The sequence below is a fragment of the Amyelois transitella genome, chromosome 18 (genome assembly GCF_032362555.1).
Source record: "Amyelois transitella isolate CPQ chromosome 18, ilAmyTran1.1, whole genome shotgun sequence".
Classification (NCBI taxonomy): domain Eukaryota; kingdom Metazoa; phylum Arthropoda; class Insecta; order Lepidoptera; family Pyralidae; genus Amyelois; species Amyelois transitella.
The window spans coordinates 5,857,411-5,884,900 of NC_083521.1; the positions used below are offsets into that span (position 1 = coordinate 5,857,411).

The window sequence follows — 27,490 nt, forward strand, 5'->3', positions numbered from 1 at the left end:
TTGTATTTATAAGTATTTTTTTTTTAATTTACCTCTTGTTGAATTTCGCGTGGTAGCAGGTTCAAATCCTACCTCGATCATTTAGCAATCACTTTACTGAGTCATGTACTCATTAGCTTTGGTGCTAACCGATGCTCTTACGGCGAGGGAAAACCTTGTGAGGAAACCTGCACATTCGGGCAACTGGATGTGTAAAAAAGATCAAAATTTTATTACAAAATGATTTATTCATTTCCTTTAAATTAAAACATAGGTATTAAAGAAACATTTTCAATGACGAAATTACAAGTTCGATTGTTTAGTACTTAATGGAATGTCAGTAATGAACAAAATTAATACTTTCAACGGCGTGAGATATTATCAAATGGTCTCAAACATTTATATGATCAAACCATGACGTAGGAATACGAGGCGACGAAAATAATTATCAAAAAATTATACAGTTTTGACAAATAACGATATTAAACTTAATATTAGCAATTTCAACGTCTGTGTGGTTCGTATTTCCAGTAGCACCTGAAACGTGAAGATGCCGACCTGCTTTCGACTGGTTATTCAGGCTCAATTCTGGATATCCTTGGGAGTCTACGACCAGCAATGGACTTTATTCAGTTTAGATGCTGAGAAGCTTACCTATTTATAATCAAATATCTGTTTATTAGATTATTCTTTTAGGCGATGTTCTAGCAACTAGTAACCTGTCACTATTTGAATCTCAATTCTATCATCAAGCCAAAAAGCTGAACGTGGAGTCAAGACTGTTGGCTCTGTGTACCCCGCAAGGAATATAGACGTGACTATATGAATGTATCTATTTTTATTTATTTATGGGCCCATGGACATCTTTATTGACAATAGAAAACAAAATTCATGACTAGTAAAATAGCCGGGCTAAATTCAGTAAGAATTATCGTCTCATGTTCCTCCTCCATTGTATAACCTTTCTCCCTCATCGACCAGTTCAAATTAGATTTTTGTGAAAAACTTACCATCCATACTACCTACATATTATTTTTACCACTTGGGTTTAGTGACGGGAGAGAGCTGGGGTTCGATTCGCAAACGTTGACAACGCAATGTCTTATCTTCGCTCTGTCTCTCTGACGTTTACCACAGATGTAAAAAGAGAAGGTAGATAAAACATATGCCTTGAACGTTCATAAATCGACCACCTTGTCATCGATCAACATTGCGTGACAACATGACCTCTTGTTATGGAAGCAGTCCCATTTCCAATTAAAACCAACTTTGTCACAAAATAAGTATACAATTAGTTAATTCATTGTACACTACAAACTATCTATTGGTGTTTATCAAACTTATTGCATTGTATAGTAACCCTATTCACAAACATCTATTTTCTTATTATCTACAAATATGTTGGAACTGTAACATGAGCTTGTTTTAGTGACTATTGTAAGCACTCTACTTAATGATATCAACAGATTGGATAATTTTCTCATTTGGTTCATTAATAAACAAACGTTTATTAAAAAGTTACTTTAAGTCTACTCTGTTTATACGAATAAATAAACAGTAAGTATTCAGTTCCACTTTCTTTATACTGTTTTTTTTGTCATATTACACGTGTTTAACAGGATACCTTTCATAGACAACAAAATAAAGCCGATCATTCAGCGGTATGTTTTAAACATCAAACAAGATTAAAAACAATTTAACCTAGCACACTAAAATAAATAAATTCTTAATCAAATCTTTTATCAATTAAAGATCGTGATCAATTTAAAATATTGGCTGCAATATGTTTTTTTAACGTGACCGATATTTAAATCTAACAACCGAATAACATTTAACCCCTTGAGGATATCTACACTGAATAAATCAATCTGTATAAATGTTTGTCTAATGAGTCTCAATTTAAATTTATCTAATGACAGCGTTGGGACATGAGCGGTAGCTAAATGAACACTTGCTCGGCGGCCAACGCGTCCGCAAACGGCTTGACGACGGACCGCGTCGCGAAGTAGAAGATCAGCCCAAAGGTAATGGAAATCGGGAGCGCGGGCAACGCTTTCTTCAATATAGCTAGTAGTAGTAGTGTCAGGCACAGCCCCTGCAAATTATAAAAATAAAAGTATAATTAATCTAACATTTACCTTTTTCTGGAGCTTGATTAAACAACTTTAAAAAAAAAATAGATTTATTATCGTGGTAGTTTATTCTAAATTCGTTGGGTAGTTATAAATCATCGCAAACAGGACAGTAGACCCTTAAAATCTTAATGATATGGGTATAATGGTATGGGTCGATACTTACAATTAGTATAGCTACAAAGCAGGCGAGCGTGGTGTTCCAGTCGCCGTACGAGCTGGCTTTGCCGACCAGCACGCTGTAGAATATGAAGTCGCCAAGTCCGAGCTTCACGCCCTCTGAAAATATACATACATACATACATACATACATATGATCACGTCTATATCCCTTGCGGGGTAGACAGAGCCAACAGTCTTGAAAAGACTGAATGGCCACGTTCAGCTATTTGGCTTAATGATAGAACCGAGATTCAAATAGTGACAGGTTGCTAGCCCATCGCCTAAAAGAGGAATCCTAAGTTTATAAGCCTATCCCTTAGTCGCCTTTTACGACATCCATGGGAAAGAGATGGAGTGGTCCTATTCTATTTTGTAATAGTGCCGGGAACCACACGGCACACCTGAAAATATAATTAGAAATATAAGGCTCTTGTGCCAGTCGTAGCCGCTCGAAAATATAGAAATCTATCCGTGTCTATTAATAGACTTAGGCTTGTTATAATCTAGCGTTAAGATCGCAAATGAACAAATGACAGTTGCTCTGTGTAAAATCTAAGGTAATGTACCGTAATGATATCCGTAAACGAACACGCTGTGCATACGTCAATTTACGGGTGTCTATGTCATGTCAAGATCACTAAAAATGTATTGATATTGGAATAAAGCCAGATGAGATGAATTCATTTTAGTAATTTGAGTAAGAGTGGAGAATAAGGAGAATTTAACTCTTTTGCCATGTGTTAGTAAACCTAACAAACTTCTGCACTGAATAAGTAGTAGGTATGTACGTGTACGCACTCTCTTCGTCCAGTTCGGGCTGGGGCGGCGGCCGGTCGACCCGCGTGGTGTAGGAGGCGGCGCTGGCCTCGACGCGCAGGCGCCGCGGCGGCGAGCTCGGGCCCGCGCCGCGCGCGCCCCACGCGGCGTCGAAGCCCGCCGCCGCGTCGCCGGAGCCCCGCGACGGAGACGCCGCCGTGTCGCCGGTAGATCGCGCTCCTGAATGTTTATTAAATTCGCGTTATTGTCTAGCTGACTATAAGTTGCTAGCTATAAGTTGAAATAATATATAAACATTAGTAAATTGTTTGATAAATTAAACGTAATTCTATTATTACACAAAAGAACTATTTATCTCATTGACATACATTTTAACTAATATTTTTTTGACAAGAGAACGGAAGACTGAAATAATATTACTTAGTTAAACTGTCACAGCTTTGCATGAGTGCAATAAAATTAGTTAAACATTTTGAAAAGTATTTAATACCTAGTTTCTAGTTCGTCACGTGTAGGGTGTAACATGTGTAAAAAATAAATAAAAAATATAGTTTACATGGAAAAACCATAAACTTACAACGTGTTTATATATAAAAAAAATATGCAATAAACAAGTTTTCCTTATATAATTCAAGTAATTTAAACAGAAATTAAATCGCAAAGAATCGATAACGTCTCGTAAGTAAAAGTCGTAAAGGATTTTTTTTTAAAGTTAGCTAAGCAAGAAGACAGAAAGCCTCTGTGGCGCAGCGGTAGTACGCTTGTCTGTGACACCGGAGGTCCCGGGTTCGAATCCCGGCCAGGGCATGATGAGAAAAGAACTTTTTCTGATTGCCCTGGGTCTTGGATGTTTATCTATATAAGTATTTATTATAAAATATAGTATCGTTGAGTTAGTATCTCGTAACACAAGTTTCGAACTTACTTCGAGGCTAACTCAATCAGTGTAATTTGTAAAAAAAAAAAAAAAAAAAAAAAAAAAAAAAAAAAAAAAAGAAAGCGAACGGACCCGGGTTGAGCGGGCGCAGTTCCCGCGGCCGCTGCTCACCTTCGCGCGGCCGCGAGCTCGGCGCCGTCGCCACCAGGCAGTACATCACCGTCGCTGCACAAACAAATTGTACATATTCAGATAACAACATCATTTAGAGTAGGTAGGTGGCCGAATCGATAAGGTGTCCGATTTAAAAATTCTAGTTATGCAAGGAAAGCACATATTCAAATTCAAATTCCAATGACTTGATAAGTTTAGAGTTATGAACTTACATTATTTTGAGTTCTTACAATGCTGTTACGGTCAAGTATAACACAGCGAGGAAACCTGCACGTTCAGGCAACTGAATGTGTAACAATGCTCCAATATGAGTTAGGTTCCCCTACAAAGTTTGCAGAGATCAGACAGGAGTCGATTCGTGTAAAAACCTGGCTCCACCTAATCCAGGATCATGGTCTTAAAAGAAGAAGACTTATAATGAAAAGTATGTCTGTAAGTATACCCTAATCCCTAGAATTAAAGGATAGATTTTAACTGGTAGCCATTACAACTAGGCAAACATTATCTAGGAAGAATTTTCAAGATTAATGTGAGACTTAAGACTAGCTAAACTTTAACAAGTGTAATGCCGTGTGGTTTCCAGCATTTTAGAGTAGTACCACTCTTTCCTTTCCATTAGACATCATAAAGACATATCTAGTGCAGGCTTCCATGCTGGTCTGGTAGCAATGAACAAAAATAGTGTCTGCCAAGTGCTTCTCGTCCCATGAAGTTTCTAAAATTCAATGTACACTATCGTGTATGATCCGTAACATCGTGTGATACCCAGACTTATCCTCTAGTGATCTATTCTGAATATCTAAGTGCTGGTAAACAAGTGATATGGTGTCTGACCCATAAGCAAGGGTAAGAATTCTACTGCTTTCTTGTGGCAACTCCATTCCAAGTTAAGAGAGAAGGGAATCACTAAAGATGTTTTACACACAATATTTACACGAGCTTAAAAGAATTAAACTTACATGAGTAAATAAGAGCAGGGAATATGGGTTCATTTCTTTCTTGCGCTGTTTCAACTAGTATTCTTAATGGTCCTTTTGGTGTCAAAACAGCAACTAAATCTGAAAAAGGAATTAAGTTTTAAGTTATTCATAGTCTAGTGTAAAAAAATAGGAACATACCTTTACATACAACAGGAAATAGCGAGCCCTAAATATCTCTCCTTTGTGTCTTCATCATATTTTCTCAGATGTGTCCTCCCCCTCAATGCTACAGGGCTTAGGTCCAATAAGCTTCAAAGTTCCCCATGACACTGGCATAGTCATTACAACAAAAGACAAGAGAATAAAAAAATAATTTATATAATCTCATAGCACTTACCCCAAATAGAGATGACTGCAAGTACAGCCCACGTTGTCCACTCAGGCAAGTACTTTATAAAGACAAGCGCCATTAACGCGGCGATGAAGATCAGGTACGCTTGTTGGAGTCTCAGTGGGCCCTTCCAGTGTATAACAATCATGCCCATCACTCCAAAGTTCCACATCACAAATAATAGTGTAATATAGTCCATCGGTATGTTGTAGGCTCTCAGAGCTTCTCTGTGAAATAAATTGCACTTTAAACTAGACCATATCTAGACTATCAAGAAAGAATTTATATAACTTAGTTGGGCAGTTTGTCTTAAATTTTAAAAAACCTTGTAACTGCAGCAGTTGGTACCAGACAAAGTAAGTCTCATGTAAATCAGTATTGTATTAAATCTGTTAAAGAATTACACAATAAATAAAAAAATAATAATATTACATGTTGCACATTACTGTAGGTATATCTCATTTGTTTTTTTTTTCAATCTTTCAGTGAGAATCCTAACTATGTCAAATATTGATTGTATGTTTATTACTTACTCTATATATAGGTATGAGAATAAAAACAACAACATGAGTGAAGATAGTATCAGCCACCCATGTATGATTTTATAACACCGTTTCTTATAAAGCACTATCAACAGCACAGTCATGAGAGCTATCACGCAGAGCAGGATCATTGAGTTGGCGAGAGCATTCCACACTTTTGTCACAGCGTATGGACTCTCCTCGTGAAAAGGTGTGTAAGCGCTGAAAAAAAGTGTTTCATCATTTACACATTACAAGTAAAAACAAAGTTATTGGTATAGTTTAAAATACTTACAGATACACATCTTTCACTGAATAGAAGTTGATTGACGATATGGTAGCTACCACTACAAGCATGCACAATGTAACAGGCACAAATAGTTTGATGACATGTCTGGCCCCATATTTGAGTTCCAACTCTTCCATTTGAGGCTCCACATTCTGGACTGGAGGAGCTGGGTTTGATCCTGAACCACCAGCACTGCTTCCTGCCCCTTCAGTTTGTTCCACACTCTGAAAATATAAAATTAAGTACATAAGAACTAAAAAGCTTAATTGTAGTTAGTACATAACATTTTCTTTGTATGGTATGGATAAAAATAGCTTCCATTAAATTGTCAACATACAAAAACAGTGTTATTAATAGTAGCTTCCCATTTAGCAAAGTTGGTTGCTTTGAATTATATAATTGCATGAATATCAATATAAACTTCATTCATAAAATCCGGTTTGAATAATAGAAGCTACTTCTTAATAAACTAGATGAAATAAGTAAACCATGTTATCCATAAGTACCTATATTGTATTTGAAGCACACAAATACATACTGTTAGTATATATAATTTTAAATTTGTTGTATAGATAAGATAATAGGTGTACCAAGTGCAGGACTCCGTATTAGTCACCATGTAGTTATGTTTCGATGCAAAATAAGGGAGGCACAGGTAATTAGTTTTTAAAGAGTTATGAGGCGCATTTTGTGTGTTACTTACGCCATAGGTCCGCTGTGTTTCGGATTTGGTTTTTCTTTTTCTGGCTATCCTTTCTGCTATCTCTCTGTCCGGCCGAGCTTCTGCTATATGCCCGTCCATTAGTGCGGTATGCTCAGTAGCTTCGGTATCACTGCTAGAGTCATTCATTCATTAATCTTATGAACTAACATTTTGTCAAATCTTAATTTATTTACACCGTTAGATAATTGTAATTAGATATATGAGGCTTGGCCAAATTCTATGAGGCTATCTTTTTTGCGATTTGCCAGAATTGACACACAAACACAATATTCAAGAAGAAACAAGCCAAGCAATGACAAAAGTAATCTTATTAACCTAACGAATCAAAAAGCAACAGCGCTTATATTTTATACCTTTCTCACACACTGACAATAAATGAAACAAACTTTATTTTTTCACTCGTGATGGTGTCGACTTTTTAATTTTGCCATATATAACGTCAAACTGCGTGACAACTATGACAATGACAGTGAATAATGACTGATTTTTTTTTAACATGAGCGCAAAGTGAGCTTCTTCTTCAGAAACAAATAAGACAATTCTTCAAAAGTACTGCGTGTGTTTAGGGTTCCATAAAACGGCGTCTTTTTAGCGTTGTTCTTTATTTAAATGGGCTAGAGTTCTTTAAGGATTCGGGCCAATAGTCACTGCTTCATATTTAATTATAAATTCTGTAGACTTCATAAGGTAATAACATGTATCCTATTTGGAAAATAAATCTACTTCTAATAAAAAAATTGATACCGTCTATGAGCATATCTATGTTCTCACACTTGCGAAGTAATTATAAACTAAAACAACCAAGAACAAAAAAAGGGACTGACATATCTTTAAGACAAAAGTCCTTTATTTAAATAAAGATTAAAAAAAAAGAACAAAAAAGATATCTCTTTGTTGTTAAAGCCTCATTCAAACAACTGAAGGTTTGAGAGCTGGCAGCTTTTATGGCCGATGAAATATTATTTAGATAGGTCAAAGAAAAAACTTCCGTTATATAGGTAGTGGATTATCTTTAATTATAATAAAAGATTTGTTACATACTTGCTTTTTGAAATATATCTCTACTTTTCTATAGCCAGAATCCAGACCTATGAGTCTAAATATTTCATAAGAGAAATATATTTCAAATTAAATTGAAAAAGTGACAATACAATTTTTAAAGATATAATCCTTCAGGTGTTCCCTCCTTTTTTCTATAGAGAACACTCTCCTTGGATTTTTTGAAGTCTTCATTAGTGACTTTCATGCGCCGCTCACGTAGAGCCATTAAACCAGCTTCGGTGCAAATGGCCTAAAAATAATGATAACATTACAAAATCATAATTTATAGTACACATGCTATAATAGATAACAGTAAAATGTATGCATGCTTGTATTATTGTACACGACTCTTTCCTGGAGGGGTAAGGGTCTTTCCAATTTCCACAATCCCTGCACTCTTTTGCTTCAACACATTCATAACTCTCTTCATGAAAATAGTATCTACTCAAAATAACATATGCAAGGTCAGAACCAACTTGGCTTTTTGGCTTGATGATAGAATTGAGCTTCAAATAGTGACAGGCTGCTAGGTCATCGCCTAAAAGATGAATCCCAAGTTTATAAGCCTATCCCTTAGTCACCTTTTACGAAATCCATGGGAGTGATATGGAGTGGACCTAATCTTGTTTTTTATTGGCCGGGAACCACACTGCACGGCAGGATCTCATATAAAAAGAAAATAAAAGCTAAATAGTGCTTATGGAACTTGTGCAGTGTGGTTCCTGGCACAAAAAGTAGGCACTCTATGTTTTCCCATGTATGACGTAAAAAAGCATAGTAAAAATCCATAGATGGGTCAACTGAGATGAGGATGTAACCGTGAGTAAAACCAGGAGGAAGAAGAATGTTATATTATTGTTTTTAATTTATCTACAAAGTTTATAATCACCTTTATATCAGCACCAGATAGATCATCTTTAGACATGATCAGTTCTGATAAGTTGACATCGTCAGCCAGCGTCATTCTTGATGTGTGAATGGTGAAGATCCGCCTCTTGGTCTTCTCATCAGGCAGCGGGAACTCTATCTTGCGGTCGATTCGGCCAGGGCGGATCAGAGCCGGGTCTAGGGTTTCGATACGATTGGTTGCCATAATAACCTGCAAGTTAAAATGAACAAGTTTTTTCAATTGATCTTGGTTCGAACACAACTATTGAACATTCTTATTATGCTCAAAGCTATTAAAGTCAAAGTAAATATTTTCACAATTGTTTCAAATTCTTCAAACTTACTTTGACATCACCACGAGAGTCAAAGCCATCCAATTGATTGAGGAGCTCCAACATAGTTCTTTGTATTTCCCGCTCTCCTCCAGAATTGGAATCATACCTGTAAAAAAAAACAATGTTTCAAAATTCTGCATTTACACAACTAAAAACATAATTGATGGCACCGTAGAAAACAGAATAAATACTTTATTATTCCGATTTTTATGGTTGACATTTATATATTTTTCATACGAGACTGAGAGACCAAGTTGTTTACGTTCACAGGAATTGCGGCCCTGCATATGTCCCCTGGGTGTCATAGAATTATGACTTCACAGCACTATTGTTAATCCCCTTGTGGTGACATCTCTACGCCCACGTGGGGTAGACTAAGTTAACAGTCTTGGTAAGAATGAAAGACCATGTTCAGCTATATGGCCTGATTGAATTGAGATTGAAATAGTGGCTGATGAAGACAAGGATGCTTCCATTCAGCAGTTGATTTCATTGTAACTACTATGATGATACTCGTAGAAAAATGTTTGATATAGTTTGTGTCTCACTTACCGTTTAGTACCTACGGCATCTATTTCATCAATGAAAACAATAGATGGCGCATGTTCTTCAGCTACCCGGAATAACTCACGGACTAACTTTGGTCCATCACCCTGTCGAAAATGAAAAATGACATAATCTGGTCAGATCATTTCATATCGTTTCGATAACTATATTATGTGATGTATGTGCACAGCTCTGAAGTTCTTAAACCATCATAAGTATCAAATTTTTAACTACATATATCCAAGTTCCTATATCTTATAATTAGAGATATAAAAATTATTAAACAAAACAACAACAGTCCCTAAAAGGTGCTTACCAAATATTTCTGAATAAGCTCAGACCCCACAACACGCAAGAATGTGGCAGAAGTCTGATTGGCAACGGCCTTGGCCAGCAGGGTCTTGCCTGTTCCAGGAGGTCCATACAGAATGACACCCTTGGGTGGCTTGATGCCCATCTCTTCGTAGTATTCAGGATGGGTCAGTGGCAATTCCACTGATTCCTTTAAAATATCAAACAGGTTTCAAGACAAGTAAGTACATATTTGGAAACACAAATTAGAGCATTATGGTTGATAAACTGTTTCGGTGATCAACAAAAAAAAGAACAGTTATGCAGAAATCTTATTGTGGCCAACTCTTTTGGTTGAATGGCAGGGAAAATTACCTATACATTTAGGTCACTGGATGTGAAATGTTCCATATTGGTTAAGATTAATGTAACAACCTACAAAATTCAGGAATGTGGTCTTGCCTCTCCAGAGGGTGCAACCAAGTCTACAACATAACATCAAAAACAGAAGTAGAATAATGAACTATACCTTGACCATTAATTTATAACGAAGTTCTATATTCAAAATTGGATACAAGGTATCAATTATTGACATCATATAACTTCAATCTAATTATATCTACTACTGCTTCCAAAGCGTATGTGTTGAAGAAGCAGCCAAACAAACTACAATGTACCATTTTGACAAATATACATTTCATAAATCTAAATCATGGATGATTAATTTCGTCAGCCACAACTACCTTTATTTCCTGAATCTGAGTATCTAGTCCACCAATATCAGCATAAGTCTCTTGTGGAGCTTTCTCTAGCTTCATTACAGACACCATGGGGTCCGTGTCATCACCTAACACACCCACCACAGCATGAACCTGGTGAAAGAAATGAAAAATATTTTATTTGGAAACAAAAACAAGTACAATTTAAGTAACATAGGATAACGATGACATCTGCAGAAGTTATGAAACTGTGTCGCAGATCTCAACGCCCACCTCCAGAAAACATTTATATAATGTGTATCCTTAATCTTAGCACCTAATCCATTTATTACAACAAAAAAGAAGGAAAAAAAAAAAGATTTGATATTTAATATATAAATATATAATTAGGCCATCAAATTTTAAATATTTGTCTTGTAAACCTTTGAAACCTTAAACCTTTTTTTAACCTTTAAAAGAATAATTGAAATAATATTGTGTTGTGATTTATATGATCCATTTTGGAGAGCATGCTAAGTAGTGCTACGAGGGGCGGATAGTTTTCACTCTTTTGATGTTGAAATACCAACTAGTGGAACTATATGCTTTAAAAGTTCCTCTTTGTTTTGAGTTGCTAAGGTGTGGAATGAACTGCCTGTGTCTATATTGCCAGACAAGTACCGTCCGCAAAAAATCATAAGTAGTAAAGTCATAAGTAGTAAAGTCATAAGTAGTAATACTAAAAAAATTATATTTGTTTTTTATAAAATTATTCATTTTAAAAACAAAGGTAACTGGGTAAGTGCTTTTACCAACTAGAATAACATAATTCAAGTTCCCCTTTAACGGGGTCACAGAGGTCAGTATGTACCTAACATGCACATTAGACTCCATCCTGCTTTGCTTACCATCAGGCATATTTACATCAACCACATTAAAAATGTACAGTAAAAAAGAATGTAAAACATACATTCTACTCATCAATACAGACTCGGATTTTGGGCATCATCCCAAAAAAAAAAAAGATATAGATTATAAATACCTAAACTAAAAAAGTGTTTTGATTATAATATATTGGTTCATACTCTTTTTTACAAATACAATAAATGCTGTCATTACCTTATGATTAAGAAGGACAGAGCAGCCTGGCTCCAGTTGGTCTTTATCCACAAAAGACAAGATGCTCACATAATGTTCACTTCCTACGGAAGTAGACACAATGGCGTGGTTATCATCAATAATCTCCTCAAGATTACCCACAGACATTGGTGTTCCTCTTAGGTCATCAACCTGAAAGTGAAAAATAATTAGTATTAATAGGTACGTATGTCAAAATACAGTAATGTAAAAATATTGTTAGTAAACAGCAAAGGCCCTAGTCACATACCTTCGACCTTTCTTCTTCTATCTTTTCTTCTTGGGGCTTTAGTCTTTCTTGATTACGGATAAATTCTTCTTCCATCAACAGATAATCCTTTATTCTTTCTAATTTCAATAACTTTAGACGACATCTTGTATGAGGGGTGACTTGGGGCAATTTCAGGGCTGCATCAGGTCCCTTTGCTTTGCGCTTTTTCTTGCCCACTCTAGTAGGAATTGGAGGTTCATATTTCTTCTTTTTATCCTTGTCATCTTTTTTGTCGCCGCCGCTACCACCTCCAGATTGATTCTGGCCCTAAAATCAGCAATCAGCATATAATTCAAGTTAAAATACGATGGAAATTTAAATCAATGTAATTAATAAAAACTTAGTGAATAGAATTACCATTTCAGTTAATTATTCTTTAAAAGATATTTTGTAGTAAAAACACAAAATCATGTCACTGACGATTACACAGCGAATTATTTTTTGTTCACTAACTAACAGTCAGTGTTGCCAAGCCAAATCTACAAAACTGTCAAAAAAACAATAAAGTAGAAAATGGTAGAAAACCTAAATCATTGATTAATCTATTTAGGTCTATGGTTGAGACGTTGTTAAGTCTCGATCTCATTTATTTGACTAGCGTATCTAAGATGGCCACGTAAAAGCTTTTAGTAAAAGCACAACAGGTTTATTTATCAAAATATTACAAAATATAAGTTGTTAAGTTGGTAGAACTTGACATTTGAAGTGGGAAAAAAGTCTTTTGCTTTGCTGACGTCGCTGTCGTGTACCACTCCTGTCAAATTGACAATTTACGATTCAATGATTCTTTCTTGCATGGTTTGCTGAAAATATTTATTTCTGTATTTTCTATCAGGGACGAGGATTAATCATTATTTGTATGATCTAAAATGTCACAAAATCGTGTTATTTGCGAAACTAACCAATTGATATAACGTAAGATAAGTGGTAGTTGTAAATAAAAGTGAAATAAATAGTCAAGATGGTTTTAGCAGATTTGGGTCGTAAAATAACAACTGCTTTGCAGTCCCTTAGCAGGGCTACTATCATTAATGAAGAAGTAAGTGACAACATCGAATATAACCTTAATTATTATTGACTTGACTATTAACTGTATCATCAACTTATATACTCCTCTTTCAGGTTTTGAATTCTATGCTGAAACAAATCTGTGCTGCTTTATTGGAAGCTGACGTTAATATCCGATTAGTGAAAAACCTTCGTGAAAATGTACGTGCCGTCATTGACTTCGACGAAATGGCTGGGGGGCTTAATAAAAGAAGGATGATACAGTCAGCTGTATTCAAGGAACTTGTCAAAGTAAGTTATTCTGCTTGGGCTTATCCTACTTATATTATAAATGCGACAGTTGGTAAGGAAAATGGTAATGTAAGGTGTTTTTGTTCCACTTTCACAAAAAAAAATCTTTATAAAAGGATTTTAATGAAATTTACTACACAGTTAGAATATAACTTTAGTAGATACTTTTGACATCTCCCTTTTTCAAGGCATTCAAACTTAGGTCCTTGAAAGTTCAACAAGGCGGGCCCTATCCCACTTGTACAGTCAGCACTGCCTTATAAATTCCTCTTTTTAGTCTGTTCTCTGCATTCTCTTCACATGTCCAAACCATTTAAACATACTCTTTTCAACTCTCACTCTGATACATATGTGTAGGTATTAACACACCATTATGAAATGGCCAATTGAGCATTATTAATTATTTTCTTATGCTTAGGTGGCCTCAGTGGCGCAGCGGTAGTATGCTTGTCTGTGACACCGGAGGACCTGGGTTTGAATCCCGGCCAGGGCATGATGAGAAAATAACTTTTTCTGATTAGTCTGGGTTTTGGATGTTTATCTACATAAGTATTTATTATAAAATAATGTAGCGTTTAGTTAGTATCTTGTAACACAAGTGTCAAACTTACTTCAAGCTTCACTCAATCTGTGTAATTATAATTAGCATAGTATATATATAAAAAGAAAAAAAAAATGCTGGATTCCCCATGTGAGCCAAGCCCCAGGGTGCAGCTGATATTTACTTTACAACATCATTGTGTATAACCGCCACTTTTGATCATGTGAAACTATATAAAATTAAATATAAAAATTTGAATACAGTACAGCATTGATTATCCACACTAATTGAGCGACATACAGTTGAGAAAAATGTCTCCCGTATTTCAGCTTGTTGATCCCGGAGTAAAACCTTACCAGCCAATCAAAGGCAAGCCAAATGTCATTATGTTTGTTGGACTGCAAGGGTCTGGAAAAACTACTACATGCACAAAGCTTGCCTATCATTACTTGAGGAAGAATTGGAAATCATGTTTAGTGTGTGCAGACACATTCAGAGCTGGAGCTTATGATCAGGTCAAGCAGAACTGTACCAAGGCTAGAATACCTTTTTATGGAAGGTTAGTCACACTTATTTACATCAAATATGGTAAAAGGACTTTTTATTAAAAAATATATGTACTATTCGTAATTACAGAAATTTAAATATTTTGATATCATTAATAAATTGTCACAATATGTTTGTTTATTACTTACTAGTGGGTAAAAGATCCTCTATTCTTATTTCAAATGTTCTATTTCAGTTACACAGAAGTTGACCCTGTAGTGATAGCAACAACTGGTGTTGAGATGTTCAAAAAGGAAGGTTTTGAGATGATCATAGTGGACACGAGCGGTCGGCACAAACAAGAGGAGTCTTTGTTCGAGGAAATGTTGGCAGTTGCTAATGCCATTGTAAGTCTCTTGCTAATTTTGCAAGTCTCTATTTTGATTATTATGGGAAAAAAGTGGATTTTAATTATTTAGGCAACAATCCACTTTTGGATTTTTTTTATATGTTAATAATTAAGTGCCATTAGTTTTATAATAATAGGTTTCTTGATGATCTTATACAAGAAAAAAATTTTGGATCTAAGTTAGTAGAATTTTACATACATGCTTATCAATCATGTCTACATTATATTCCTTGTGTGTCTAAACTCTGTCTACCTAGACTGAGTTTAAAAAAGACTGGAAAGACACCTGCCTTGTATGGCTTAATGATGAAATTCAAATTCAATTCCATCAATAAGCCATACAGGTGCTAAGTCATATAAATACTGAAAGGTCATGTTGAGCTAAAAATGTAATCAGTTTGTAGTAAAATAATAAGCATATTTCAACATTAGACAATATATGAAATGGCTAAAAATATGGTATTCTTCTTGTAGGCAATGGGCAACATATCACTGTTTGTATTTCAATTCCATCATTAGCATCATAGATGAATATGGTCTGTCACTCTTTTCAAGACTGTTTGCTCTGTCTACCCTGCAAGTGATATAGATGTAATTATATGTATGTATGAAATTGAAATAGAAGCAGGTTACTACTCCACCACCTAATAGAAGAATCATAAGATTATAAGCCATTCCCTTAGTCGCCTTTGACAACATCTATGGGAGACATATGGAGTGGACTATTCTAAAGTGAAGATAACCACATGGCATTTTTTAAACTAAGTTCTTCATGTTTCTTTACAGAAACCAGACAACATTATCTTCGTGATGGATGCCACAATAGGTCAAGCTTGTGAAGCCCAAGCCAGAGCCTTCAAAGACAAAGTAGACATTGGATCTGTAATTATTACAAAATTGGACGGACATGCGAAGGGTGGTGGTGCCTTGTCAGCGTAAGTCTTAAATAATTTGAGCAGTTGTATTATTTGTATGTGGCATGTAAAATTTATAAATTATTTTTAAAGAAATATCAAATTTTCATATCTAGTCTGCTGGAAGAGATTTCTTTATAAATATGTAGAACCTGTGGTAAATGCTTTCTTGTATTTATCAGTCATCTATGTTTTCTGACGATTAATTTGTTAATAAAACATACATTACAAATATTTCTCTGCAGTGTTGCTGCTACCCAGAGTCCCATCATCTTCATAGGCACTGGAGAACATATTGATGACCTGGAACCATTCAAAACAAAGCCTTTCATAAACAAACTCCTTGGCATGGGAGACATCGAAGGTCTTTTGGATAAAGTTAATGAACTCAAATTGGATGACAATGATGAACTCTTAGAAAAATTAAAGCATGGACAATTCACTCTCAGAGCTATGTATGAACAATTCCAGAATATTATGAAAATGGGTCCATTTTCCCAAATTATGGTGAGTCCTATTTAAATACCGACACTAAATGCATTAATTTGAAGTAAAATCTTTCACTAAATTTGAATTTATTTTACAGGGAATGATTCCAGGGTTCTCTCAAGATCTTATGTCCAAAGGTAGTGAACAGGAATCAATGGCGAGATTGAAGCGTCTTATGACCATTATGGACTCTATGAATGAAGGAGAGTTAGACCACCGCGATGGCGCAAAATTATTTACCAAGCAACCCACCAGAATAACTCGAGTCGCACAAGGCGCGGGCGTTACGGAAAGAGATGTTAAGGACCTTATTGCTCAATACACTAAATTTGCCGCCGTTGTCAAAAAGATGGGTGGCATCAAAGGACTTTTCAAAGGCGGCGACATGGCGAAGAATGTTAACCAAACTCAAATGGCTAAACTCAATCAACAAATGGCTAAGATGATGGACCCTCGTATTTTGCAGCAGATGGGCGGCATGTCTGGATTGCATAACATGATGAAGCAGTTGCAACAAGGATCTAGCGGAATGAGTAGTTTAATGGGTGGTAAATGACAGTAGTTCATTTTGTTTCTTAGCCTTTTTACTTATATCTTTTATCTGTATTAAATTTGATCAATAAAGGAATACAATGCACTTTGCTTTTTCATTTCTTTGTTTTTCGCATACGAAATCAATTGTTTTTCAAAGTATTCGTCCTGGCAATTGATGAATTTTTGCATTCGATTCAACCAGTTGTTTTAAAAGTAATTCCATTATTCCAGTCTGAAGTGAAAACAGTCAACGGCAGATTTGTAAGTGTCGCCTGCCTCTTGTGAGCCTTGAAACCGTAGACAGAGTATAGATAGTTTTCTCTATCCACACTTGAAACTGTTGACCATGTAACATAGGTAACTGATTGATTATATGACGGTTCGGATATTGATGTAAGTACTCATAGTTCTTTTATGACTTCCGACAAACAAACTGTTGTGTAGGTACCAATCTGCAGTAATCGTGATTTGTTCCTGTAAAGGAATCCACGGAGGAGCCCCGTATCCAGATTTCGATACAAAAGCGACCATTTTTTTGATACCTCATTTTCGAAGACCCAAACAACCGATTGTTGAAGATCTTTAAAGTTTTAGAGTTTTTTTTTCTTCTAATTTCATCTTTGATTTGATTCTATTTTTTGATAGATTTTGTTTTTAACATTCATGTCATGTCTCTGCCTCTCATCCTATATGTAACTTAAAATAAAATATCTTTTATTTTACTGAGTGCTCTGCTTAATTAGTATATCTCTCCAAACCTAGAGGTATAGGTACTAATACACAGAATTTGAGCTCCCTCCGTTGAACCATCGTAGAGTAGACCCACACCAACTTACACGAGCCGTGTTAGTTGGTGTGGGTTCTGTTCTTCGGTCAAACGATGTGAGCACCTTGGGGTTCTTAGTGTAAAATAGTTTCAACGGGCGTTATACTAATGCTGATAGAAGCGCGAATCTTCACGGATGTTACAATTAGTATGTCTATCTTTAATTATTAGTTGGCGAACGGCATTTGTATTTTCTTGTGTTACTGTACTGCTGTTTTTGGCCGACCAGTAGAAGGAACTGTGGTAAGAGAAGAACACCCACGACGGAACTATTCTGAGTTCCACCAACGATATATAGTCATAACTTTTGGTAGTCTAAAAGTGAAATGTTGGGCATTTTTCGTACATTTGTTTTATTAAAGGTTTATAATGAAAAGTTGATTATTTATAATAAAAAAAATTGTGTAACTTAATTTATCTTATATAAATATTTAAAACATTTTGAATTTTTTGGTCATTTATGCCCTAAGAATGATGTGACAGTCAGTTTTGTCACTGTCCTCAAGTACATAAAGAATTTTTTCCTGTTAATATGTTGACTATCCTTAAATATTTAGGGTAAGTAATGTTAAAGTAATATCCAATAATTCTAAAAATATCTTATAATATAATCATCAATTCTGGTACAACCGACAATAAATTGACGTTATTTTTCGAAATTACTAAGGAAACAAACCCTTTTTTTATAAAATTAATTTAGATACTATGATTTTTGTTTTATGCATTTTTATAAATCGTCACACGGACACAATTTTGTAACCACGTCAGCTATTTATATTTTTTTTTTCCAAAACTAAGTAATATTTAACTTTATTTCATATTTTACATAAAAATGTGATAACTGGACTATATAATTTCATTAAAAGTAATACATAAAAGGTAAGGTAAGCGAGAAGTAATAAAATAATGAAAAATGCCCAAAAATGCAAATTTCTTTAGAATAATAGGTATTGCATTTCGAATGTATAGGTAGTCTAATATATTCGTGGGAATTCTATCTTTTCCCAGAAGTGAGCTTAACAGCTTAAAAAATAAATTTTAATAAAAATTCGTTAAATTATTTTTAATCTATCTTATCTGTGTGGCCTAGTGTTGCCGATGGATAGTCCAATATCAATAGGCTATTGATAGTCGAACAAAAGCAATAGTATCAATACTATTGATGTAACTAGCTATCGATAGTACCTATATTGATTGAAGTTACTATCGATTGTATTGTAGTCTACGAATAGAATAGAATAGAGTAGAATAGAATAGAATAGAATAGAATAGAATAGATTTATTTTCAAAATTGGATACAAGGTATCACTTATTGACGTCACATAACTTAAATCTAATTATAACTACTACCGCTTCCAAAGCGCATGTGTAGAAGAAGCGGCGGAACAAACTACACTGCAGCATTTTCACAGGACGTCAATTTACAAATATAGATCTCTTAAATCTAAATCGTGGACGAATGCACATTGTCTACATTAAAAAACATGTATGAATGTAGAACTGATTATGTCAATACGAATATTTCGTCAAATAAAATAATTATAAAATAAAATATGTACATACTGTACAAATTATGTCCAGATCATGTCAAAAATACACAAGCATTTAAGAGGCCATTATGTCCATACTATTATATCAAACTGAGCTATCGATTCAATTGCTTTTAGTTAACTATCGATAGTTCATCGATGACTTTCCATAGTGGACTATCGATCGCCAACACTAGTCATGTCCAGTGTTGCCAACTTGGCAACTTTGTAGCTAGAATAGGCAACTTGAAGTCAGGCAGCTACATTTTTTTAAAAATTTGTACTAAAACTTTTAGCTACTTTTTCTAGTAACTCTTGGTTTTTAGATTGTTTTTATATACTTACAGCGGTAAAAATTTTATCCCCAAATAAAATACTTACTAGTAGCTAAAAACAATTACCAAAGTGAGTAACTCTTAATCCTATCCACTGTGTAAGAGACTCACTACGCAAAACAATGCTGTCACAACTACGTGTTACCTAAATCGATACTAACAAAAACTTTTCCAAATCAATCGCAAGTACCACAGATGAAGCCTCCCAAACTTCGGCATCTTCCTAATTTAATAATAACTTTGTTTTATATACCTAAAATAGATTAACAGTGTAATTTTGATAAAGAATAGCTGAAAAAATGTGTTTTGTTTCGCGAAATAACACCTTAAAATTTATTGAGCTACTCTTGCAACTTTTTAGGTTGAAAAAAAAAAATCCAAAAGCCTTAGGTGGGTGTTGGCAGCACTGTATTGGTCATGTCATCCATTGGTAAAAACTTATATCTGTGGGTAAAAACATGTAAAAGTAATAGGAAAGGAAAAAAGAATAATTTCATTATATACAAATGTATTGAAATTAAAACTTATTTATAGAACGTTTTCTTTTAAATTTTAACATAAAGTAATGTCAACCGTGTACAAAGGAGTTAAAAAAATACATAATCTATGTGCAAGAGTAAGTTACTGATAACCTACTGTTCTAACCATATAATAATTTCGTTTAATATTTTTTAAACTGATTAGCAATAGAATAATGGTTAGATATCCGTAACCTGCATCCCAGAAGGGTGCAATTGGTTCAAAATCTAAAATTATTGACTGGTTCCAAATCAAAAGACTAAATATTCTAAACAAATGCATTTCAGCAATTTGCCTATTTTGATTTGTAATTTACTTAATTGAGATATTATGAGTGTGTGTTTTATAACCTGTTAGCCTTAGTAATTCATAAAAATAATAAAAAAATATAGTTGTTTTGCAGCGTAACTGTTGCCAGTCGACGAAGAGTTAGATCTAAAAAAGACATGGATTTGAAAAGCAGGGAAAATCCCATTGTCACCAAATTAGATACTCCTGAATTCAGAAGTATATTTACTCCAGAAGTTCTGAAACTAAAACAACTTTTTGATCAGTATCAGCATGAAATAAGAATAGCAGGAGGAGCAGTAAGGTATTTTGTTTTAGTATTTAGTAGCAACTTATCAACAACCACATGAATAATGATTGAATAAAAGCAAACATATTTGCCAAATAGATTATTAATAAGGTTGTAAAAAAGTAAGTAGTAAAAACAATGAAGGCTTTTTCTTATTTTAGAGATTTGTTGATGGGTCAGCAGCCCACTGATCTTGATTTTGCCACTGCAGCCACACCGCAACAAATGAAGGATATGTTTACTGCTGAAGGAGTTCGCATGATAAATATGAATGGAGAGAAACATGGCACAATCACACCTAGGATCAATGACAAAGAGAATTTTGAGGTCACCACACTCAGAATAGACATGGTGACAGATGGACGGCACGCTGAAGTAGAATTCACCACAGACTGGAAATTAGATGCTAATAGAAGAGATCTTACTATCAATTCCATGTATTTGGGTAAGTGCCTGTGTGTCTGTATTCTTTTTTTTTTAACTATCTGTACTCTCTTGAATCCTTTAGTTCTTTATAATTTTGGAATTATACACCTAGGTACATACAAATGTTAAATAATTTATTTTTCAGGTTTTGATGGATCTGTTTATGATTATTTCTTTGGTTATGAAGATTTACAAAAGCGTAGAATAGCTTTTGTTGGAGATCCTGATGTCAGAATAAAAGAGGATTATTTGAGAATCATGCGATATTTCCGATTCTATGGTAAAATTGCCGAAACCCCAGATGGTCATGAAGAGCAAACATTGAAGATTTTGAAAAATAATGCCGATGGCTTGCAACATGTCTCTGGGGAAAGGATTTGGGTAGAACTCAAGAAAACATTGCAAGGGAAGTTTGCTGGCAGCTTGCTAAAGATTATGATGGATATTGGAGTTGGGAAGAGGATAGGTATGATTTATCATGACTTTGTTTGCCTAAAATGTTATCTTCAAGTAGCTCTAGCCTCGTATATACAAGTATACCTCCATGTTATTGTTTTGTTTACTTTATTAGGTTTGCCTGACCATCCAAATGTAGAAGAACTTGATAAGGTTCTGAAGAGGGCAGAACACTTGCAACTACACCCCATCACATATTTGGTGACTTTGCTGAAGGACATGGATGAGGTCACAGTCCTTCACAGCAGATTGAAATTCTCTGGCTATGACAGGGACCTAGCCTACTTTTTAGTGGAACACAGAGGTGACAAAGTCAGCAATAATCCATTATTGTAAGTATCTTAGTAGAATCTTTTGCTAAGGTAATAGTTTAAAAATATTTGTATGAATGTTGTGTTTTTGGTTTGTAACAAGGGTCATAATTTTATTAATATTTTTTAATTTTCCTTTTACAGGCCTTATGAAAAGTTGGTATTAAATACAAAAATGAAACAGAAAGATGCAGTAGAATATGTTAAAGAAGTTCTCAAATATAGAGGAGATAAAAATCTTTTAGAGCAATTCAATAAATGGAATATTCCAAAATTTCCTGTCAGTGGGAAAGATCTGAAAGAAAACAATGTTCCACCTGGAAAGATGTATGGCCTCATCATCAGCAAGTTGAAAGAGATGTGGGTCGAGAATGAATATAAACAGACATCTGGTGATTTAGTGAAGTTTATACCAACTATCATAGAGGAGCTTGATAAACAAAAGAAAATAAAGCAAGTAAAATAAATTATGATTTTTATTTTTAACTAAGTATATAAAATATTTTAAGAATAATAAGTAAAAATAAAAGTATCTTTATGAATTTTGTATGATTTATTGGTGTTTATAAGGCTCATATCTATCACAGCCATCATCATCATCTTTGTGGTCCAAGAAACACCTCTTGCAGAATAAATAACGACAACCTAGACATCGCATTTTAGCATCTTCGTTACAAATTTCACAGAATGGCAATTCATCATTTTCTTTTAAAGAGTTTTCTTCATCTTCCAGGTTGGCCTCAACTTTAATCTGTAATTAATAATGTGGTTAAAAATGGTAAAATATTATATAGTAATATAGGCAATGGTTATATAGTTATTTCTAAAAGAAACTTGCTGACTCATGATACTGAAAAATGTTTGTCTTTGATATGACAAACAGCTGGAAAAAAATATCCAAACAGTTTAACTTTTGAACTACTAGGAGGACTACATGGAATAACGTTGGTGCGGTAGCCAAACATATGTGCATTTGATCAACTTTTCAGAATGACAAGAAATCAGATTTTTTTTGATGTCATCTACAACAATTAAAAGATAATTATCAAAATATGGCAAAATTTTCACATGACCGTCTTTGCAATACATATATAATAAATGCCATCTAGTGAAAAAAAAAAAAATCGAAAAAATACAGATTTGGCAAGCACCGACAATAAACAATAATAATGACCTTTCCTACAATTTTTTTCACAATCTCCTCGTCTTCAGAATCAGATGCAGCTGTGGCAGGATCATTTGTAGTCTTTGCCATTGGTCTGCCATCTTTCAATCTCTGTACCCTGGCTTCCATGTCACTTATCAATGAATCAAACTCATTCTTATATTGTCCATCTAATTGAGCCTGCTCCATGTATTGTTTTAGTAAATCATTAGCTTGCTCCTGCTCAGTTCTCATTTCTGGGACTATGGATAGCACTGGCTGCAAGTGTTTGGTAAAAGTTAATATTTAGTTTGCTGATATAAAAATCTTATATTTAAAATAAAATTACAGCAACCTGTTTTTTTAATTTCAATTCCATCATTAAGCCAAGCCACACAGCGTAATGTTACCTTACAGACTTTTCTAGACTGTCGGCTCTGTCTACCCCACAAGAGATATAGATGTGATTATATTTAAATATGTTTGTTTGATGATGGTAATGATTTAGTTTCACTCATGATACAGGAACAATAACTGTTTTTATTTGAATGTTATCTATTTGGGATGAGTTAGCTTCTTGATTTGATTTTATAATTCTCAACAGAAAAGTTTATTCACAGAAATCTTCTGTTTACCTTACTTTGTAGTGTGCTAATAGGCACTCCTCTAAGGTTGGCTAATCTCTGTGCTAGTTCTGCATCTGAAGTAGAAGGTATATCCCCTTTGATATTTTTCAACCTTGCCGCTATTTCCTCTTCCAGGCTCACCATTGGCTTTTCATTTTGCTTTAATTTTTGCAATCTTTCTTGTATTTCATGGTCTTTGGAGGTTGTACTATTATCACTCATATTCAGTCCTAGTCTCCTAAAATATGGTTATATACAATTAAGGTACATTGGGTCAAAAAAAAAAACTTTGAAATAAAAAATATAAGATGAGATTTTAAATGTTCTCACTTGTAATAAGTGCCATGTGGTTCCCCGTATTTCTTTCCCACGGTCACTTTTCAAATCTCAATTCTATCATTAAGCCAAACAGCTGAACATGGTCTATCAGTCTTTTCGAGGCTGTCGGCTCTGTCTCCTCTGCATGAGATTTAGACGTGATATGTATGTATGTATGCTTACTTGTAATATGTGTCTGGTGGTTCAATCACCTTTGGTACATGTGAAGGTTTAACACATTTCATACACACCTGTAAGATATAGTGAGTGTTAAGTATTACGAAGGTCATATTTGGATACATAAATATTGGCATTTCTTTTATGTATCAGCAGCATTGCACAAATATATGACTTTTAAGAATGAGTAGGTACTAAATTTTGAGCACTTAAAAAAAAAACACAATGCTACAGTAGGTACATTGTATATCACATACCTTAGCCTCTGCTTTTAATTTCTCAACATAAATCTTGTTCTCCAAACATTTAGAACAATAACTAAAACCACAACTTGGACACCCTTTCTGGAAAAATTAAACCGGTAATTTACAAAGAAGGTACTATGTACCGTTCTTCTGAGCAATTAGATACACCTGGATTTGGATATAGTTATAGGTAAATATTTTAAACATATAAATGTAGCGAAATACAAACCTCTTTCCTAAATAAATTGAAAACTTTTGCGCAAGCATTACAAGACATTTTCTTATGAAGAAGTATATTTTTTGATGTTTTATTTTGTTGTAAATAACTAAAACTATCACATTTGTCATTAATTAGTGTTGTCCCAGTCCCATCGATTGTTTGTCGAGAGTTAAGTAAATGCAATAGTATCGATAGACTATCGATACTATAGCGTAATTACTAACACTATTGCCTCCAAATCGATAGTATCGAAGCTCAATAGTATCGATACTATTGCTTGCCTATCGTTAGTGAACGGGTTTTTTCCCTTCCTCCCCTTTCTTCCCATCCCTCCCCTCCGTTACTATCGATAAGTTAAATGATTGTAAAGGTCTTGTATCGATACTTCGGCAACACTAATATTAATATCAAAATAATTAAAATATATATATAAATGCGCGTGTGACATTGACATAATTCGCTGATTCAGACGTCTTTCTTTATACACACATAATCACGTCTATATCCCTTGCGAGGTAGACATAGCTCTGTCTACAAACGACTGAAAGGTGACGTTCAGCCGTTTGGCTTAATGGTAGAATTGAGTTTCAAATAGTGACAGGTTGCTAGCCCATCGCCTAAAAGAAGAATCCCGAATAAGCCTATTCATTAGTCACCTTATACGACATACATGGCAAAGATCTGGAGTTTTTCTATTAGTGCCGGGAATCACACAGCATTTTCTTTAATTACATTAACTTTTTTAAACGTGAGATTTTCGTGATGGTCAGGTATTGCCTTCTTGGACCTTTACATTATTTGTGATTTTACATTCAACTGTATGGTATAATACCTACATGGTGAGACTGTAATTCAAAAAAAGTGATAGGATGCCAGCATGGGCGGGCAATTGAGTATTTCTTTAAGGCGATGGCGCCTTAAAGAAATACTCAAGTTTATAAGCCTTCCCCTTTTACTGCATTCTGTAAATAAAAATATATAAAGTATTCACTCACAAATTATGCTAAAGAATAGCTGATTTGTCTTTGTTTATAGTGTCCCAGTATTCGGAAGGCCTCCCCATGTTTATGGCTATCATATTTTTTAGCTGCTATTACAAGGAGGAGGTTCTCAATTCGACCCTTTTATTAATATCTCATTGTTGTTTAAGGCCTTGATGCGTCATTGGAAGTTCAATAAGGGCAATACAAATAGCTAAGTAAATATGTAATTAAAAAACTTCAAAGATCAAGGTAGCCTCTATACCATATGGATAATAACCAATGTATAAAAATTATATGTATTAAATAATAATGTTTTTGATAAATCATGTATTATATTAAAATGCAACATGTGTGACAATTTTTTAGCTAAAAAAATTATATTGCAACCATACCTATCTCTGTAATTACGAATTTTATCATGCACTTTATCACATCTGGTGAAAACATTATGTGTATTTCTCTTATATAAACCTCATTTTTACTTGTTACTTCATTAATCCAAGTAAAAGATTTTACATCTACAGAAGCTTTAGTCTTTTTTATCCATATTCTAGTTGAAATCATGTTAGACCATGCAAGGCCTAAAGAAGGTAATAATTCAACATTCTCATCAAATGAAGCTGATACTTGATTTATACAAAGTACAGCAAAATTATATTCCTGAGCTATTTTTATTAGTGTGACTGCCATTTCCCTTAATTCTTCAGCCCTTTGAATATAATTCGTGGTTTCTGAACGGAAAGGTGCTGCAACTGAATCAATTATAACTAAGGCTGGTTTGTGTTGAACAAGCAACTTCGGCAGACGCACTCTTATACATGAAAGTAAATCCAGCGCCTCTGTTATGTGCTCAACAAAAATGTTCTTCCCACAGTCTATTCCCACCTTATAACCCAATAAACCTTTTTTTAATTGTTCAAATCTTTTGACTGGAAAAAGATCTTCTGTGCAAATATATACGCTACCATTTTGCCAATTATTTAGTGCACTTTGCATTGCTAATTGAGTTTTCCCACATCCACTCTCACCATAAATTTCAGTTATAGTACCTCTTCTATATCCTCCATTGAGGATGTTATCCAATGCATCACAACCTGTGGTGACTCTCAAATCTGCTTGTAATAAATCACATGTGACACTTTTCGGACAGCAATTATCGCTAACTATTTTTTTTATGAATAAAATATCTTCATTACATAAATTTGTAGACTTCTTAAGGTCATAAATGGAAAGAGTAACCATTTGTCTAGTAGAATTTATATTAGCCCTTTCTAATGCTTCATAAAACTTAAGTGGTAATAAATTTTGTAAATTATTCATAACTTTTTGAAATTTCTTCTACCGAATCTTTATCGTTTTGTTTATAAACTCAATATCTTTGTATGTTTATTTAGTGTCCAGAGTGTCCTGAAATAAATATTGTTTTTATTATCAACCTTTTCATTTCAGAGCAGATTTCCACGTTTCAGTAAATAATTACTAAAGTGCCAATCGTACTTAGTAGGTAGGTAGTCTTACTTGGTACAAACAAAAAATAACTGAGTTAAATTAAGTTAATTTCTGTGGATATCTCATCTCATTAAAATATCACAGATATTAAGATATATTGTCTATGGTTGAAATAAAGTAATTATAATATTAATTGATGAGGAAATGTCGTAATTGTTTAACTTGACTCAGAAATAACAATTATATAACTGTCTCTTTTTCACAACAGCGGTTTTAAGGGAGAAAAAACATTTACAAACTTTTATCAGCACCCTCTTCATTGGCTTCGATGAGTACTTTTGCTGCCGCTGACGCCATCGAATATTTCGTTAAATTATTGTCCATCATAAAGTGAATTTATAAAAATTACGTGTTTTAAAACCTATTACTTTTAGTCTTCTCAGTTGTGAGCTTTAGAAACTTGCAATATTCTCAATATTTCATTCACATCAAAAATAGTAACACGGGTGCTAGTGTCGAACATC

At 34.3% G+C, this 27,490-nt stretch overlaps 6 protein-coding genes and 2 long non-coding RNA genes across 13 annotated transcripts; 4 read left to right on the forward strand and 4 right to left on the reverse strand.

The window, feature by feature from the left end:
- Positions 1–207: 207 nt before the first annotated feature.
- On the reverse strand, positions 208–7,298 carry LOC106130448 (presenilin homolog). Of its 2 annotated transcripts, none has more exons than XM_013329304.2 (9): positions 6,926–7,298; positions 6,229–6,446; positions 5,946–6,155; positions 5,419–5,639; positions 5,061–5,159; positions 4,099–4,152; positions 3,072–3,269; positions 2,278–2,390; positions 208–2,074 (listed from the first exon to the last, which is right to left on the reverse strand). In XM_013329304.2, exons 1-9 carry the CDS (start codon positions 7,070–7,072, stop codon positions 1,919–1,921), a joined length of 1,416 nt encoding a protein of 471 aa, XP_013184758.1. In that variant the 5' UTR covers positions 7,073–7,298; the 3' UTR covers positions 208–1,918. The 2 variants fall into 2 exon arrangements, with proteins under 2 accessions (XP_013184758.1, XP_013184752.1); XM_013329298.2 differs by having other exon boundaries at positions 4,060–4,152.
- On the forward strand, positions 6,802–10,339 carry LOC132902791 (uncharacterized). The gene is made up of 2 exons (XR_009657241.1): positions 6,802–6,877; positions 9,481–10,339. It is a non-coding gene; the product is annotated as an uncharacterized LOC132902791 (long non-coding RNA).
- Positions 7,937–12,658, reverse strand: LOC106130479 (26S proteasome regulatory subunit 4). Its single transcript, XM_013329331.2, has 9 exons — positions 12,511–12,658; positions 12,133–12,420; positions 11,865–12,035; positions 10,791–10,919; positions 10,073–10,258; positions 9,763–9,863; positions 9,220–9,316; positions 8,877–9,086; positions 7,937–8,237 (listed from the first exon to the last, which is right to left on the reverse strand). The coding sequence occupies exons 1-9, from the start codon at positions 12,511–12,513 to the stop codon at positions 8,103–8,105; spliced, it is 1,320 nt and encodes a 439-aa protein (XP_013184785.1). The 5' UTR covers positions 12,514–12,658; the 3' UTR covers positions 7,937–8,102.
- A 214-nt stretch (positions 12,659–12,872) lies between these two features.
- Positions 12,873–16,928, forward strand: LOC106128978 (signal recognition particle subunit SRP54). The gene is made up of 7 exons (XM_013327385.2): positions 12,873–13,192; positions 13,276–13,452; positions 14,323–14,552; positions 14,736–14,886; positions 15,675–15,823; positions 16,048–16,309; positions 16,389–16,928. The coding sequence occupies exons 1-7, from the start codon at positions 13,115–13,117 to the stop codon at positions 16,845–16,847; spliced, it is 1,506 nt and encodes a 501-aa protein (XP_013182839.1). The 5' UTR covers positions 12,873–13,114; the 3' UTR covers positions 16,848–16,928.
- A 3,007-nt stretch (positions 16,929–19,935) lies between these two features.
- Positions 19,936–22,346, forward strand: LOC106130624 (CCA tRNA nucleotidyltransferase 1, mitochondrial). 3 transcript variants are annotated; one of them, XM_013329522.2, is made up of 6 exons: positions 19,936–20,131; positions 20,427–20,626; positions 20,773–21,056; positions 21,183–21,503; positions 21,609–21,825; positions 21,949–22,346. In XM_013329522.2, exons 1-6 carry the CDS (start codon positions 20,081–20,083, stop codon positions 22,268–22,270), a joined length of 1,395 nt encoding a protein of 464 aa, XP_013184976.2. In that variant the 5' UTR covers positions 19,936–20,080; the 3' UTR covers positions 22,271–22,346. The 3 variants fall into 3 exon arrangements, with proteins under 3 accessions (XP_013184976.2, XP_013184983.2, XP_013184990.2); XM_013329529.2 differs by having other exon boundaries at positions 20,438–20,626; XM_013329536.2 differs by lacking the exon at positions 19,936–20,131 and having other exon boundaries at positions 20,485–20,626; positions 20,823–21,056.
- LOC106130647 (abscission/NoCut checkpoint regulator) lies at positions 22,254–24,699 on the reverse strand. Its single transcript, XM_013329547.2, has 6 exons — positions 24,544–24,699; positions 24,327–24,413; positions 24,076–24,143; positions 23,584–23,812; positions 22,979–23,227; positions 22,254–22,555 (listed from the first exon to the last, which is right to left on the reverse strand). Exons 1-6 carry the CDS (start codon positions 24,589–24,591, stop codon positions 22,358–22,360), a joined length of 879 nt encoding a protein of 292 aa, XP_013185001.2. The 5' UTR covers positions 24,592–24,699; the 3' UTR covers positions 22,254–22,357.
- A 327-nt stretch (positions 24,700–25,026) lies between these two features.
- LOC132902824 (uncharacterized) lies at positions 25,027–26,439 on the forward strand. Its single transcript, XR_009657249.1, has 2 exons — positions 25,027–25,299; positions 25,685–26,439. It is a non-coding gene; the product is annotated as an uncharacterized LOC132902824 (long non-coding RNA).
- Positions 25,893–27,442, reverse strand: LOC106129125 (DNA repair protein XRCC3). 3 transcript variants are annotated; one of them, XM_060949285.1, is made up of 2 exons: positions 27,266–27,442; positions 25,893–26,924 (listed from the first exon to the last, which is right to left on the reverse strand). In XM_060949285.1, exon 2 carries the CDS (start codon positions 26,835–26,837, stop codon positions 25,893–25,895), a length of 945 nt encoding a protein of 314 aa, XP_060805268.1. In that variant the 5' UTR covers positions 26,838–26,924; positions 27,266–27,442. The 3 variants fall into 3 exon arrangements, with proteins under 3 accessions (XP_060805268.1, XP_060805267.1, XP_013183053.2); XM_060949284.1 differs by lacking the exon at positions 27,266–27,442 and adding an exon at positions 27,036–27,162; XM_013327599.2 differs by lacking the exon at positions 27,266–27,442 and adding an exon at positions 27,015–27,126.
- Positions 27,443–27,490: the final 48 nt, after the last annotated feature.

Coding starts and splice junctions, on each gene's coding strand:
- LOC106130448 (XM_013329298.2), bottom strand. CDS start 7,072: ATGAATGACTCTAGCAGTGATACCGAAGCTACTGAGCATACCGCACTA. Junction 4,153..5,060: donor CCCTGCTCTTATTTACTCAT/GTAAGTTTAATT, acceptor TTGTTTGTGCAG/CGACGGTGATGTACTGCCTG. Junction 2,391..3,071: donor GCCCGAACTGGACGAAGAGA/GTGCGTACACGT, acceptor GTATATTTTCAG/AGGGCGTGAAGCTCGGACTT.
- LOC106130479 (XM_013329331.2), bottom strand. Junction 10,920..11,864: donor CTGTCCTTCTTAATCATAAG/GTAATGACAGCA, acceptor TTCTTTCACCAG/GTTCATGCTGTGGTGGGTGT. Junction 9,317..9,762: donor GATGCCGTAGGTACTAAACG/GTAAGTGAGACA, acceptor TTTTTTTTACAG/GTATGATTCCAATTCTGGAG.
- LOC106128978 (XM_013327385.2), top strand. CDS start 13,115: ATGGTTTTAGCAGATTTGGGTCGTAAAATAACAACTGCTTTGCAGTCC. Junction 13,453..14,322: donor TATTCAAGGAACTTGTCAAA/GTAAGTTATTCT, acceptor CCCGTATTTCAG/CTTGTTGATCCCGGAGTAAA. Junction 14,887..15,674: donor TGGCAGTTGCTAATGCCATT/GTAAGTCTCTTG, acceptor GTTTCTTTACAG/AAACCAGACAACATTATCTT.
- LOC106130624 (XM_013329522.2), top strand. CDS start 20,081: ATGTCAACCGTGTACAAAGGAGTTAAAAAAATACATAATCTATGTGCA. Junction 20,627..20,772: donor ATAGCAGGAGGAGCAGTAAG/GTATTTTGTTTT, acceptor TTCTTATTTTAG/AGATTTGTTGATGGGTCAGC. Junction 21,057..21,182: donor TATCAATTCCATGTATTTGG/GTAAGTGCCTGT, acceptor TTTATTTTTCAG/GTTTTGATGGATCTGTTTAT.
- LOC106130647 (XM_013329547.2), bottom strand. CDS start 24,591: ATGTCTTGTAATGCTTGCGCAAAAGTTTTCAATTTATTTAGGAAAGAG. Junction 24,414..24,543: donor TCAATTTATTTAGGAAAGAG/GTTTGTATTTCG, acceptor TAATTTTTCCAG/AAAGGGTGTCCAAGTTGTGG. Junction 22,556..22,978: donor TGAAAAAAATTGTAGGAAAG/GTCATTATTATT, acceptor TATTAATTACAG/ATTAAAGTTGAGGCCAACCT.
- LOC106129125 (XM_060949285.1), bottom strand. CDS start 26,837: ATGAATAATTTACAAAATTTATTACCACTTAAGTTTTATGAAGCATTA.